Source organism: Musca domestica, unplaced genomic scaffold, assembly GCF_030504385.1.
Source record: "Musca domestica strain aabys unplaced genomic scaffold, Musca_domestica.polishedcontigs.V.1.1 2, whole genome shotgun sequence".
Lineage (NCBI taxonomy): Eukaryota > Metazoa > Arthropoda > Insecta > Diptera > Muscidae > Musca > Musca domestica.
The window spans coordinates 35,774,617-35,790,147 of NW_026712249.1; the positions used below are offsets into that span (position 1 = coordinate 35,774,617).

Consider the following 15,531-nt stretch of genomic DNA (forward strand, 5'->3'; position numbering starts at 1 on the left):
TTTGCCATGTGAGGGGAGTAGAAACTCTAACGTCCTTTTCAAGCATAGTACCCACCATTATCTACAACTTTGCCGTTAACTTTCGGCCATCTTTTCCTCATTTTGACTTTGTGAATATCATGGTGGAGGGTATCAAAAGATCGGTCCAATCAAACTTACTACTTTTACTTTTTATATGTCTATTATCCAGTTACATTAATATATTGGATGTCGGCAATGACAAAAAAAATTGGTCAAGCAAATCGAATTATGAATCATTTTGCTTGTTTAGGTTCGAAAATGCCGAACTTTTTTTGACCGACCGAGCTTTTTTTATTAAGAAGTATATGTATGTGAGAAACGGAGGCATCCAATTTCAGAACAAAATATTAAATTAGATACCCTTTTGCCAATAAGGATCCCGTATTCGGAAAGTAATCATCGAGAAGCACGCCTCCTGTGACCTGTCACTTCTATAATCATGATAGCAATAGTACATCTTATTTCAAATCAATTTTAAATTGTGTGTATATAAATATATACTTTATGGGGATTTACCACCCATAAAGTAACATTCTATCTATATCACCTTATTTTCAACATTGTAAATGTTTTATTCAGTATTTTTAACCAAATTGGCTGTTATTTGGCTTTTTATACCCTCCACCATAGTATGGAGGTTATATTGATCTCGTAATTTCGTTTGTAACACCTCGAAATATGCATTTTAGACCCAACATCTTGATCAGCATAAAATTCCATGTCGATTTGGCGATGTCCGCCCGTCTGTAGAAATCTCTCTAGCTTCCGAACGAAATGAAGTAGGTTCATAAAATTTTACTCCAATGCATATTAGGTCTGCAGGGCTTTTGATATTGAAAATGGGCCATGAAGGTCCACGTTATTAATATTTAAATAGTATCTATATCCTTTTTTGTTTTGCATGTAGCTCAAATCAATGTATGCATAACAAAATATTTCTAAAAACGTAACTTCATCAAAAAGGGACCAACTAGTTTCACTGATAGGATTGTAAAATAAGCAGTGCAAAAAGATTCTCCTATTCAACATTTTTTTCTTATGATTTCACTGCCTATGACTCAAATTAGAATTCATTCAAGGATTTTCGAAACAAACTACCTCAATTCAACCCTTACCCTCAAGTCAGAATGACATTGCAAAAGAAATGGCAAATAGTAGGTACAAATATTATTTGTTTACCAATGTCATTATGACTGGCTTTTGATTTTGTGCACAGTCAAACAAGTTGGAATAAAAGCGCCTGCCTGCCCTAGCCAAAAAAAAAAAAGAAATACTATGATAATATTGTAATTCAAACTTAATGGCAACAACACCAATAGCAGCAGCAGCAACAATCATTGTACTCTATGGAAAACTGTACGACTGACTCGACGACGACGACAATGGAAAGCACTCATCAATGAAAACAACCCCCTTGTCTACAACTGTTCAACTAGAACTTTTTTCTTTGGTGCGTTTAGATGTGCAGATGGTTTGTTTGTCAGCACTGTACAGTTTGGTTGTACTATTTGGTCTATTTGGCCATATAAATATGCTTTGTTCTTTTACATTTCGAAATGGTAAAAGTTGCAAAAATAGTGAAGTGTAAAAAGGGTGCTTCTCTCTGTTCAGTTGTGTTTTGAGTAAAAACCTGCAAAAGTTGAAGATTCGAACTCAAAATGATACCAAGCTATAAAAATGCATCATCATCATCATTGTTGTTGTTATCATTCTAAAATCCTTTGCAGTACCTACGAGAATTTGATTTTTATTCCCTCCACAATTAGATGAAAGGTACTTTAAATTTGTCATTCCATTTGCAACACCGCGAATTATTTGTCATACACCCCCAAATAATAAAAGGTGTTACACACAGTATTTAACGAAATTATATTCAATTTCACTTTTCGTATACTTACGTGGTATATTATTTGGAAAAGCCACCCACATATTGTACTACCTCCTGATATCTGACATACCGAAGCAGGGACGTACACGGGAATGGCTTTCGAAATCATTTCAATACAAAAAATTTCGATTAGCAATATTTGCTTACTTTCCTGCATCGAATCTATTGTCTTCAACTTTCGTATTTTAAATAAATTAATAGGTTGAAAATAGAACAGTGTTGCTCAAAGGATAGAACAGTAAGCTCAAAGGAAAGAAGTGGAACCAAAGAATTAAATAAAACACAAATTCTTTTGGAAAATCTTTAAAAAAAATCTTCTAAAATAAAATGTTTATAAGTGCTGTTGTAAGATTTAGAAGATTTTCCAAAAGAATTTTAGTTTTATTTATTATAAATTTAAAAACGAAATTTATTTATTTATAAATTTAAAAACGAAAGTCGATCGAGTTGCAAGATTGGATACATTATAGAGCTGCATCTCCTACGACCCACAAAAAAAAACCTTAAAATAAAAACAAAAAATAGAAAAGACCTTTGCTCCATTGTATTCATCCTAGGAAGAAATGAAGATTTTGGGTATAGGAGAGACATAGAAGCGAGAAAGAGAAGGGATACCATAGTGTTTTGTTGTTGCAAAATGATCATTGTTAAATTTTATTGAATAAGAGCAAAAAATGTCGGAAATAGCATCAACTTTTAGAATAAGTTTAGATTTCTTCGAATTGCTCACCTTTGGCACGAATTATGGCCTTCAAACGACCGATGAAACCGTCACACGCTGCCCGAATGTTGCTCTGCTTTCGGCTAAGCGAATCAACTTTTTATCTCTTTTGAGTCTATTTTCTTTTTGTTGCGGTGTAAGTTCTTGCACTTTTTGGAATTTCTATGGCTTAACGCTGAGCTCATTTTTCAATATTTGCCTAATGGAATATTGCGATATGTTCAGCTCACAAGCCATCTTTCGGCATTGCGACGCGGGTTTCGATCAAGTCGATTTTTTTCCTTTCGAACCATTTTTGCTGATGTTTGCTGTTTTCTTCCGTTCACTTCCTTGACGTCAGGCTACGCTACCAGTATCACGGTAAGGAGTCACAAAAGATTTATTCACATTTTAGGAATATCCTATCAATTTTCTGGTAATGCAGAATGTATTTAATATACATTACCTTGTAATAGTATATTCGGGTCACTAAACTTAACAATTTTTTCTTGGCATCAAAACAATTTTTTTTACATTTCTCCGTAAAGCTGTATTATATCGAAACACACCTAATGTTTCCCCTTCCCCCAATGAAAACCGAAGTTGACATTGCAAAAAATGCGTACCCCCTTACAATCGTTTTTCGTAGAATACCAGCTGTTTTCAATTTACGTTGTGATTGGGGAGAGAAGAGTAAATGTGTATTTGGTCTCCATTGTATTTGACTCTCTGTGTTGTTTTCTCAACGGTTGTTGGATACAAGACTCAGACTCCTCAGTCAATTTTTTTATATGAGAATACGGATGTGCAACACAAAAAGTGGAGTATTGATAGTACTATTGTTTTTCGAAGTGGTAGTACAAAAAGAAAAAAACTGCAAAGAAATAGTAGAGTTGTAGTTGTTGCGATTATACAGTCATTTTCATTTAGCTTCACTTTGTAGTGACTCTCGGGAGGAGGTAAAATATGTAAAAAAAGTGGGTAGGTAATGTAGGGATGCATGTTTGTGACACAATGTGTCAAATAAAATTACGACTGAAAGCTCCGAAGAGAGAAGAGCTGTGAACACACACAAATAACTCAACACTAGTGCAAAAGTCACAAAAATGTCATAATGCGTGGTTCTAATAACTCAAAATGTTCTGCCATCTACGGTGGTATTTAATTTAAAAAAATAAAGGGTAATTTTTTAAGAGCAATGGAAAAGTTTTTCAATACAAAAAAAAAAAAAAACGAGTTAAAAAATATCAGTGGGATTTGCCGACAGATGTATACCACCAGCCCATACTCGATTATTTAAATATATTTTGACTTCTGTTATGATTATTCAAATTGTTGACCCTCTATGGAGTATGGGTCAATATTGACCATACTCCATAGTATGGAGTAAATAAATATTCTATAAATATTGCTACATGCCAGGTTTGGACTATATCGACTACTTTTTCACTTTTTATGAGATATGTGAAAATTTTTAGAAAATGTTAAAATGTTCGTGAGGCGCCAGACATAGTCGACCGAAGAATTCCATTTTCATACCTCATCTAATACAGATAAAAATATTGGCATTGGCAAAATTACAAGGAAATCGAACATTTATATCCAATTTTGTGCGAAATCATAAATTCAATATTCTTAACAGGTTTTAGCTTAATAGAAATATTTAGATACAGCAAGTTGTAAAGAATCGCTGACTTGTTTTACAAGTTATGACAGACAAAAATATAAAATATTTAAAATTGTGACCCTTTGTGGGTGAGGTACCAGAAGGAGTGGGCCGATTTATTCCATCTTCAAAGCAGATCTTGTGTTAGTAGATGGTGTGGGAGGGAGGTACCAGAAGAAATAGTCCGATCTCTACCATATTTATAAAAGACCTTGTGCCAAGTCTGAATGGAATCGAATGTTAATTTCGCGTTTTATGAGTTTCATAGATATTCAAAATTTTAACCCTTTGTGGGGGAGGTACCAGAAGGAGTTGCCCTATATTGCCCATCTCGGAACTTGATCTAAGTTAGATAGTAATATTACGATGTACCAAGTTTGGGCAACATCGGATACTTCCTTCGAGAGATATCGTGCGCACCAATCAGCAGACAGACAGACGGACGGATGAGGACAACACTAAATCGACTCCAAACGCTAAATCGACTATAAATGTCCTGAAGTGAATTTGATCCAAAGAGTCCTAGGTTCTAAAACCGTTTTCGATGAGGCACGTTTTGGCCGTATCGAATGATATATACCCTATGTAGCCAAAAATGCGGAGGGTATAGTAAATATGAATGGTTTTAGTCATATTTCCCATTTACTTTCTTATTCGATTCTTATTCTAATAGGGATGACTTCCATATATTATCTAATTTCACCACAAATTGCAATTCTCAATTGTTCACCCTCGTAATGTTATGAATTTGACATGCACTCTTGCAACAATAACGGCACGTAATCCCTTTTTATATAAAAAATTTTACTGGCAACCCTACCACAATAGTTGTTTATATTTGACGTTATTACGGTGTTTATATTCTACGCAACACAGTGAGTGAGAGAAAGAGCGAAACCAAAAGCCAATTTTTGTGGCATGAGAGAAGACGCACACAAAAATAAGGAGAGTGTGAGAGATTCCGTTTCATATATATTTTTTTTCATAAAACTAGAGAAAGTGCAATAAGCAGCTGAGTACTGCAAACAACTCTCAAATACATAAAGTACACACAAAAAATAAACAACTAAAAAACAATAACAACATAAAACCGAATGACTGGCTGGCTGGCTGGATGGTTGGTTGGCCGATTGTGAATGCCGCTAAAGAAGCATATGATGATATGATAATAGTAGTAAAACACAGAGATAGAGAGAGAAGCCGAAGAGAGTATACAAAACTACTACGACGTAGTAGTATTGTGTGGTGAAACAAGTGTTGAACAAGTGCAGAAAAAAACAATACGGAAAAATAGTAATGGAAAATAGGAAAAAATATTGTAGGTCCTATTTTCCTGATGGGCATTTTCTCCATTTGCGTGAGTGTGCATGTTGATGTTACGACGTTTGGTCCTTCGTGTTTTTTTCTTTCTTCTCAAGTTGCTCTGCATCGATTGATTCAATAAAAAGGAGGAGAAAAATATGCAATAAGAAATAAGAATTCTACAAAAAGTAAAAAATATTGCAAAAATTGCGATTAATTAAGAAAAATATTTAAATAAACTGTGGAAGTGTTTAACATACATTTTGTGAGTATATTGTTGTCTTTGCATCCAGTTTTGAATTGTGTGAGTGTGTGCAAAGTGCAGTGTGCCCATGGAAAATCTGTAGTATCCTCTCAATGTGGAGGCGTGTGTCATGGTCGAAAGGACGTTATTTTCGCTTCTTGGCAGATATTGTGAAAAATCGTTACATTTTCTAGAATAAGGCTATATGTAGGACATATTGTACATGAAATCAGCTGACACAAAAATGTTGCATACCTACACATATATAGTACATATATATGAACATATGTGTATGTAACTATGTCAAAGGATGTATTTTTATTTATTTTGAAAACTAAATTTTTTTAAGTGGATATGTGAAAAAATTTGTAGGGGATTTACCACAGCTAGGACATTCGAGTAAGCGAGGAAGAAGTATTCTCCTACCAACCCATCTCTCCATGTGCAGCGAGTGGATATTCTTTTTAGGATGGCTGATATACATAGGCTCAGAAACCCATGGTCCTGGGATTAGGAATATGTTAATCAGTCTTTATTGATTATTATTATTATTCAGTGTGAAAGGCGATGGTTACCCCTGTTCCGGCGACACACTATGGCCCTCGTCCTAAAATTTATTGTCTTGAGGGATTCTTTGTCTGATAGTGTGAAAATAGACCTAAAAGAGCCAAAGAGTTGCTTCGATTGGCCGAAAGTGGTGAAGGTGCCGAATTTGTTCTTCTCCGATGAGAAATTATTCGTTGTCCAGCATTTTTTAAACGAACAAAATGATCGTGTTTACTTGCCAAAGAGTTCAGCTGAAAATGTGCACCTTCGGTTGGCCACCAGAACTCAAGCACCGGCCATGCTGATGGTGTGGGCCGCCATAACAGCCGATGATCGCTCTCCGCTCGTATTAATCGACGGTGGCATCAGAATAAATGCCGAATATTATCGCGAAACTATTCTGGAGGGTGTATTAAAGCCTTGGGCACGCAAACATTTTGGCCGCAGACCGGCAGGACTCAGCACCAACGCACACACTCAGCACGCGTCATCCAAGTATGATTACAAAATGAGGTTCCTCGCTTCATTTCCCGCGCACAATGACCACCGAAATCTCCGGATACCAATCCGTTGGACTATTGTGTCTGGAGTATTTTGAAGGTTGGCGCTAAAAAATATCAAAGTGTCGATCACCTCAAGCTAGCGCTTCGCCGGGAAGGTGAGTGTGGTTTTATTGGCCGTTTGAAGGCTATAATTTGTGACAAAGGTGACCAATTCGAACAAATTTTAACTTATTGTAAAATTTGATGCTATTTCCGAAATATTTTGCTTTCATTCAATAAAATAAAAAAAAAAAGTGAAAATTAAGGCGTTTGACTTTGTTGCAGTTTTTTTTTATCTTACCCTGTATATTTTTGATCAGTATAAAATTCTATGTCGATTTAGCGATGTCCTTCCGTCGGCCCGTCTATCCGTCTGTGGAAGTCACTCTAGCTTCCAAATGAAATGAAGTAGGTTGATCAAATTTTACTCAAATGTGTATTATGTCTGCAGGACTTTTGGTATTGAAAATGGGTCATGTAGGTCCACGTTTTGGTATAGCCCCCATATAATTGTACCTCCATTTTTTCGGTACTTTGAATGTTTAAATATATTATTCACCGAAAATGCTTCAAATTTCGTATTTGAAGTTCGTAATGTGTACTACAGCTATGCAGGAAATTGTCTGTGCTGGTCCACGTCTTCGTAAAGCCCCCATATAACGGTACCCCCAATATTCGGTATTTTGATAATTTTAGCGACATTAAGTTCGTAGTGGATACTACAGCCTAAGACAGAAAATTGTCTATGTAGGTCCAGGTTTTCGTATAGCCCCTGCATCTCCCCATATTCGGTATTTTGATGATTTAAGCTACATTTTAACAGAATTATTAACGGTTTGTATTTTTTTGAAAATTTCCAAATTTGTTCCAAATGATGGAGGGTATTCAAAGATCGGCCCGGCCGAACTTAAGCTTGTTTACTTCTAAACCTTTCTGAAACCGAGAAACATTTGTTTGGTTTATGTCTTTGCTTATTAAATTAAAATATATTTTCAAGGATTTGTGTCCGCTTTTTTTAAAACTTATTCACATTATGTCCTCTCTTTTTTCATTTCAGGTGCACCCTCTACAAAAGTGAAAAATTAAAAAAATTCAAGTGAATTAAAAAAATAAAAATACAACATGGATGTAATACCTATAGAGCATTAAGTCACACAAGATATAAAAAAATATTAATTTAATGCTTTTTATCTTCAACTAAGTGCTTAACGAATTTTTTGTAATTTTTTTTTTAACTACAAAAAAAAAAAAAAAAAGAATCGATAAAAAATAATTGAAATTTGTGATCAATTCGAATTGATTGATATCCACCTTGTGGGGAGTTATCAAACGTCTAACACCAAAAATTAAAAGAATATATATCTACATACATATATAACACGTCACAACATCATATACATACATATATATCCATTGTCGTCCAATCTAAAAGCAATATAATAATTTATAAATATAAATAAATACAAATTCATGTTATATTATTTCTTCATTTAAAAAAAAAGCAACGATAATGATATACATGAAATATACGAAAATAATTAATATTAAATATCTAAAGATATTTGCTGAAAGGAAAATGCAAAGAAAATAATAATAAAGTGTAAGAAATTACAAGGAGAAATTTTGAAGAAAAATGACAGCATTTAAATAAAAATTAAAGATTTTGTGAAGAAAAAAAAATTAATAAAAATTCTGAAAATTGAAAATAAAATTTTGGGTGTTGTGTTCCTTTTGATTTTTTTTTCAAAAAGAAAAAATTATAATAAAATATTGTTCCTTTCTTTCTTGCAAAATATACAAAAAAAAAAAATTGAAAATTTATAAATAAAATAATGCTTAGATATATATCCAATGGAAAATAAATATGTGCTTACACCACAATACGAAAAAAATATATTTACTAATTACTAAAAGTGAAATATAAACTTCAACATAATAAATTGTGAAAAAGAAATTTAAAAATAAAAATCAAATAAATATTTGATCGCTTCTTCGGTCTTAAGTTTCAAAAGTTACAACACAAATATGCGAACCAAAAAGTATTTCAAAATTTAACAAAAAAAAATCAAATCAATTTATTAGCATTTGGAAAACAAAATTTGGCATTAAGTAATAAAAAAAAAAAATATCCATATAAAACAACAAGTTTTATAATTACATATATATATTATAATTGAAGAAATTAAAAATCACTTAATTAAAAATTAACAACACCAAGCCACCAACAACCAACCTCATCATCACTCACTCACCCCTAAACATCTTTGGAATATCAGAATTGAAAATTCTTGAGCGGTTTTCTTAGCTCCGGATTTTTTTCACATCCCCTGTCATCGCTCTCATTGCCACAACAATTCGACGCCTCAAAGTGAAATTAATGCAGCTATGGCCTACAATTGTCGTTACGGCAAGCGCAGCAATTTTCGTCCCAAAGGTAAGTCGCGAAAAATATATTTTAAATCAATGTTTTTTAATTTTAAATTTTTTGTTTAAATTTTATTTTGAATTAGATGACATCATCATTTATTTCTAAGGATATATTGTTTTTTCATATTACAAAATTGTGCAGAGGAAATATTCATTACTAGGCAGTGCCTGCCACTTCTTCAGTGAAAAGTCCACCTCAAAATTTTAGAGTTAGGCCTTTTTGGTACTCAAAATTCACACATCGTACTAAATTTTCAGATTTTCAAGGTTTTATGTTCTGTCCAAGTTTATCCTTTTTCGGAAAGAATAACAAGAAAATGTTAAGCTTTTACACCAAAGAGACTTCAAAATCTTTTATCTTCAGGTTTATCAGTAAAACCATTGCACCCATATCCAATATTTCCTTCCAAAACTATTTCGACGCATCCAAATGTGTATACCCTAGAAATAAACAGTGATCTAAGCATTTTAGAATTTCAGTTCTTGGCCTTAATCCAATACCAAATGTTGTAACAATTAGTACGCATATCCAAAACAAATCTACATCTCCCCATCCTAGACACCAACAATGATCCAAAATTAGTACCACATCAAATTTCAGCTCTCTTCCTTCACCCAATACGAAATTAATTACTATTTAGAACTTTGATATCTCAGATCCAAATATCAACACAGACCTCAATATCAAATGTTGGGATTCCAGATCTATCACTTCACCCAATCCTCGATTTAGTACCACTTAGAACTTTTCGTACAAAAATATAGGAATCATTTTCAAAACCGCCTTCATATCTTAACCACAGACAACAACAGTGACATCAATATCAAATTTCGGGATTCCAGCTCTATCCCTTCACCCAATACTCAATTGGGTACCTCTCAGTACTTTTCGAATAATTATTGTAGACATTTCCAAAACCACTTCGATGTCTCCACCTCCGTATCTTAAACACAGACATCAACAGTGACATTTATATCCAATTTCAAGATTTCTGCTCTTTCCTTCATCCAATGAAAAATTTAAAACTATTTAGTAATTTTCGAACAATTATAGTACGCATTTGTAAAAACCACTTCACTCAATACTCAATTTAGTACCACTTAGTACTTTTCGACAATTGCTGTACACATTTCCAAAAAAACCACCCCATATCTTATCCACGGACATCCACAGTGTCATCTGCATCAAATTTCAGAATTTCAGTCCTATCCCTTTAATCACTTCCAAATTTAGTACTATTTAAATTTGGTACAAATGTTGTACCATTTACTACTTTTCGTACATTATAGTATAAATTTTCAAAACCACCCCCCCATTTAAATTTCAGATACCAACAGAGACCATAGAATATCAAATTTGAGGGTTCCAGCCTGATACCTTCTCCCAATATCAAATTTAGTACCATATCAAATTTCAGATTTTAATATCTATTCCTTTAAACAAGACCAAATTTAGTAACACTTTGTACTTTTCGAACAATTATTGAGCACATTTCCAAAAACCACCACCATATCGTAACTCCAGATGGCAACAGAGACCTCAATATAAAAGTTCGGGATTCCAGTCCTATCCCTTTACCCAATACTAAATTTAGTACCATTTAGTACTTTTCGTAGAAATATGGGACGCATTTCCAAATCATCACCAAATTTCAAGCATAGATACCATCAGTAATCCAAATATATGAAATAAAAAAATTGTATCTCTATCCCTTCACCCAATATCAAATTTAGTACGATTCCAAATCCCAAAACAACTTCCATATCTCAGATATTAAGAGACACAGATCTCATCAGTAATCGAAAATCAAATTTCAGAATTTTATCTCTATCCCTTAACTCAATATCAAATATAGTACCATTTAGTACTTTGCGTACAATTATAGTACACATTTCCAAAAATTTCGGGCTACACATGAGCAGCGACCCTAATACTAAATTTCAGATTTCAAGTACTTTTTGTTTACCCAAAAACCAAATTTTACCAAATATGGTACAATTTAGTACTTTTTGTGCACCACTGGTACACATTTCTAAAATCACCTCTTTATCACAAACCTACCACCAACAGGGACCCCAATACAAAATTTAAAATTCCAGCTTCATTCGTTCACCCTTAACCCAACTGTTCAAATTTAGTACCATTTAGTACAGTTCGCCCACTTAGTACACATTTCTAAAACCACCATACCATACAGGGTGATATAAAAAAACTGCAACACCAATTTTTTTGCATTTTTTTTAAATTTTATTGAATGAAAGCAGAAAATGTCCTTCAAACGGCCAATAAAACCGTCACACCATGCCTGAATGTTGCTCTGCCGTATTTTGGCCCATTCCCGGCGAAGCGCTTGCTTAAGGTGATCGACACATTGGTATTTTTTAGTGCCAACCTTGCTTTCCAAAATTCTCCAGACACAATGTCCAACGGATTGGTATCCGGAGATTTTGGTGGTCATTGTGCGCTGGAAATGAAGCGAGGAACCTCATTTTGTAATCATTTTTGGGTTGCGCGTGCTGAGTGCGTTGGTGCTAAGTCCTGTTGGAATGTCCAAGGTCTGCGGCCAAAATATTTGCGTGCCCAAGACTTTAGTACACCATCCAGGATATTTTCGAGATAATATTCGGCATTTATTCTGATGCCACGGGCGACCATCGGCTGTTATCGCGCCATCATTACCACACCATCACTATGGCCGGCTCTTGAGTTCAGGTGGCCAACCGAAGGTGCACATTTTCAGCTGGCCCCTTTGGCAAGTAAACACCATCATTTTGTTTGTTTACAAACTGCTGGGCAACGAATGTTTTCCCATCGGAGAAAACCATATTCGGTAGTTGACCACTTTCGGTCAAGCGAAGCAACTCTTTAGCTCTTTTGAATTTATTTTCTTTCTGTTGCGGTATAAGTTCTTGCACTTTTGGAAAATCAATGGCTTTACCCCGAGCTCATTTTTCAATATTTGCCGAATGGAATATTGCGATATTCAGCTCACGTGCCATTTTTCGGCCACCCGGGTTTCGTACACCTGTTGTATTTTAAAGGCAGTAATCCATTTTTTTTCTTTTTGGTAATGCAGGAGGTAATTATCTGTCATTACTGTAATGCGGATAGTTGCTACTTATTTTCCGTGTGCCAATTCTGATAAAACTCCGTGTTTCATCGGTACACCTTCCAAACTTCTGTCGAAATCATTCAAAAAAATGCGAACACAAAGACGCCAATAAATCAACTAAATAACATTTTAATTTGTATATTTGAAATAAATAAAACATTCACATATGTTGCTGCTACTACTCTTCTTTCTTTTTGTCTTCGTCGTCGTCGTTGTCTTCGTTTCTTATTCCCATTCTTCCCATTTAATTTTGCATACATTAAAATATTGGATGGGGAGGAGGGCAATAGACAAATGAAATGATTTGAAACGACGTAAATGGAACTTTTCTTGGCGGTAAAGACAACAACAACAACAACAACGAAAACAAAAACAAAAGAATAGCAACATCGCAAAAACAAAACAAAAACATAAGTAAATTAACAGCAATAACAACAACAACAACAACATGAAGAACAGCAACATCATCGTCATCATAACAAAAAGCCGAATGAACCCGATAGCAGGCTGGCGGCCATAAAAACATCAGCAATGAATAAAGAATGTCAAAACCCCCCAACAACCAGCCTGCCAGCCAGCCAAGAAGACCAAATGCTGCGAAGGCTGGTAGCAGCAGCAGCAGCATAGCATAAGAATACAAAAACAAAACAAATAAGTTAATGTATCGGTTGCGGGAGGATAGGGAAGAAGAGCAAGTTTCGACGCCGATGCTCTTGTTGGCGGCAGCAGTGACGGCCTCAGAGTGAATTCCTACCAAAGAACCCAAAGCAAAAATTGAAACAACGCAATTTATACAACAAATAAGTTTAGTGCGTGTGTAAATATGTACACACGCTTTTTCTGTTCATTTATGTGAATTATTTGCAAATTGTTGTTGTTGTTGCTCAACTTCACTATCTCTCTATCTATTTCAAAGTACTATATGAGTCATTCCATATGAAAAGTAAATAATTTATTACAGCTCTCGTTATTCGACTCTGAGGAATTTAGTGGCCTAGTTTCTTTTTATATTTCTGTAGTACATCGATAGAGCACCCATTGGAGGTTTTCCCGATGGCCTAGTTTTTGGCTTGTGCTTAGTCATGACCTGGATGATGGGTGGGTGACTTAAACAGTAGCCAAATTTACAATTTAAGTCATTTTTTGTTAAATATGTAAAAGGTCTTCCAACAAGAGGTGATTTTTGAAATACCGTATAATTCATTACATGGTAATGTAAACAAACAACTTTTTACACCCTCCACCATGCATAGTATGGACGGTATATTAAGTTCGTTAAGTATGTTAAGTTCGTAAATGGGCCATGTAGGTCCACGTTTTCATATAGCCACCATATAACGGTACCTCCCGATATTCGGTATTTTGATGATTTTAGCGACATTGTTAACCGGAATTGTTTAAAATTTGGTATTTGAAGTTCGTAATGGATACTACAGCCTAAGACAGAAAATTGTCTGTGCAGGTCCACGTCTTCGTAAAGCCCCCATGTAACGATATCTCCCTATATTCGGTATTTTGATGATTTTAGCGTCATAATTCACCGGAATTGTTTCAAATTACGTATTTAGAGCTTGTAATGGGAACTACAGTCTGTGACAGAAAATTGTCTATGCAGGTCCAGGTCTTCATATAGGCCCCACATACCAGTACCTCCCTATATTCGGTATTTTGACGAGTTTAGGTACAATAACCACCGAAAATGTTTGGGACGCGTATTTGAAGTTCATAATGGACGTCCGCTTGCTACAGCCTATGACAGAAATTTGTCTATGCTGGTTCAAGTCTTCGCACAGTTCCGTTAAACGCTACCTCCCTATATACGATATTTTGACGATTTTAGCTACATTATTCACCGTTTATTTCAAGTTTCGAATTTGAATATGGTAATGACTTATGACAAACAATGCCCATGTAGGTCCACGTAGTAGATACCAATATAACGGCTATATTCGGTATTTTTAAAATTTTAACAGAATTTTTTAAGGAATTTAAAGTTCGGCCGGGCCGAACTTATTGCTTTTTAACTTGTTATTTTTTAAATTTTATTGAATGAAAGCAAAAAAAATTCTCGGAATTAGCATCAAATTTTAGAATAAGTTTAGATTTGTTCGAATTGGTCGCCTTTGGCACGAATCATGGCCTTCAAACGGTCAATGAAACCGTCACACACTGCCCGAATGTTGATCTGCGGTATTTTGACCCATTCCCTGCGAAGCGCTTGCTTAAGGTGATCGACACTTTGGTATTTTTTAGTGCCAACCTTGCTTTCCAAAATACTCCAGACACAAAAGTCCAACGGATTATTATCCGGAGATTTCGGTGGCCATTTTGCGCTGGAAATGAAGCGAGGAACCCTATTTTGTAACCATTTTTGGGTGGCGCGTTTTGAGCGCGATGGTGCTGCGTCCCGTTGGGATGTCCAAGGTCTGCGTCCAAAATGTTTGCGTTCCCAAGGCTTTAGTGCACCCTCCAGAATATTTTCACGATAATATTCGGCATTTATTTTGATGGCACGGACGATTAATACGAGCGGAGAGCGACAGTAGGCTGTTATGGCGGCTCACACCACCACCATGGCCGGCGCTTGAGTTGTGGTGGCCAACCCTAGTTGAACATTTTCAGCTGACCTCTTTGGCAAGTAAACACGATCATTTTGTTTGTTTACAAACTGCTGGACAACGAATTTTTCCTCATCGGAGAAAACTAGATTCGGTTCAGGCAGTTCACCACTTTCGGCCAGGCGCAGCAACTCTTTACCTCTTTTGAGTCTATTTTCATTTTGTTGCGGTGTAAGTTCTTGGACTTTTTGGAATTTCTATGGCTTTACCCCGAGCTCATTTGTCGATATTTGCCGAATGAAATATTGCGATATGTTCAGCTCACGAGCAATTTTTCAGCCACTGCGACGCGGGTTTCGATCAAGTGGCTCTTTTACTTTTCGAGCCATTTCTGATGATGTTGCTGTTTTTTTTACCGTCCACTTCCACCTTTGTTTGGCTACCTTGGCCGCAGACCATGGATATTCCAACAGGACTCAACACCATCGTACTCAGCACGCGCCACCCAAGAATGGTTACCAAAT

The 15,531-nt window shown here is 35.3% G+C and overlaps 1 protein-coding gene across 2 annotated transcripts in view; it reads left to right on the forward strand.

The window, feature by feature from the left end:
- The window catches only part of LOC101892176 (rapamycin-insensitive companion of mTOR), a 105,266-nt gene that overhangs the window by 3,139 nt on the left and 86,596 nt on the right, over positions 1-15,531 (forward strand). For both annotated transcript variants that reach the window (XM_011295525.3, XM_011295523.3), the window contains exon 2: positions 7,967-9,343. In XM_011295525.3, coding sequence (XP_011293827.1) covers positions 9,295-9,343 — 49 coding nt within the window. In that variant the 5' untranslated portion in view covers positions 7,967-9,294. The remainder of the gene's footprint in view (positions 1-7,966; positions 9,344-15,531) is intronic.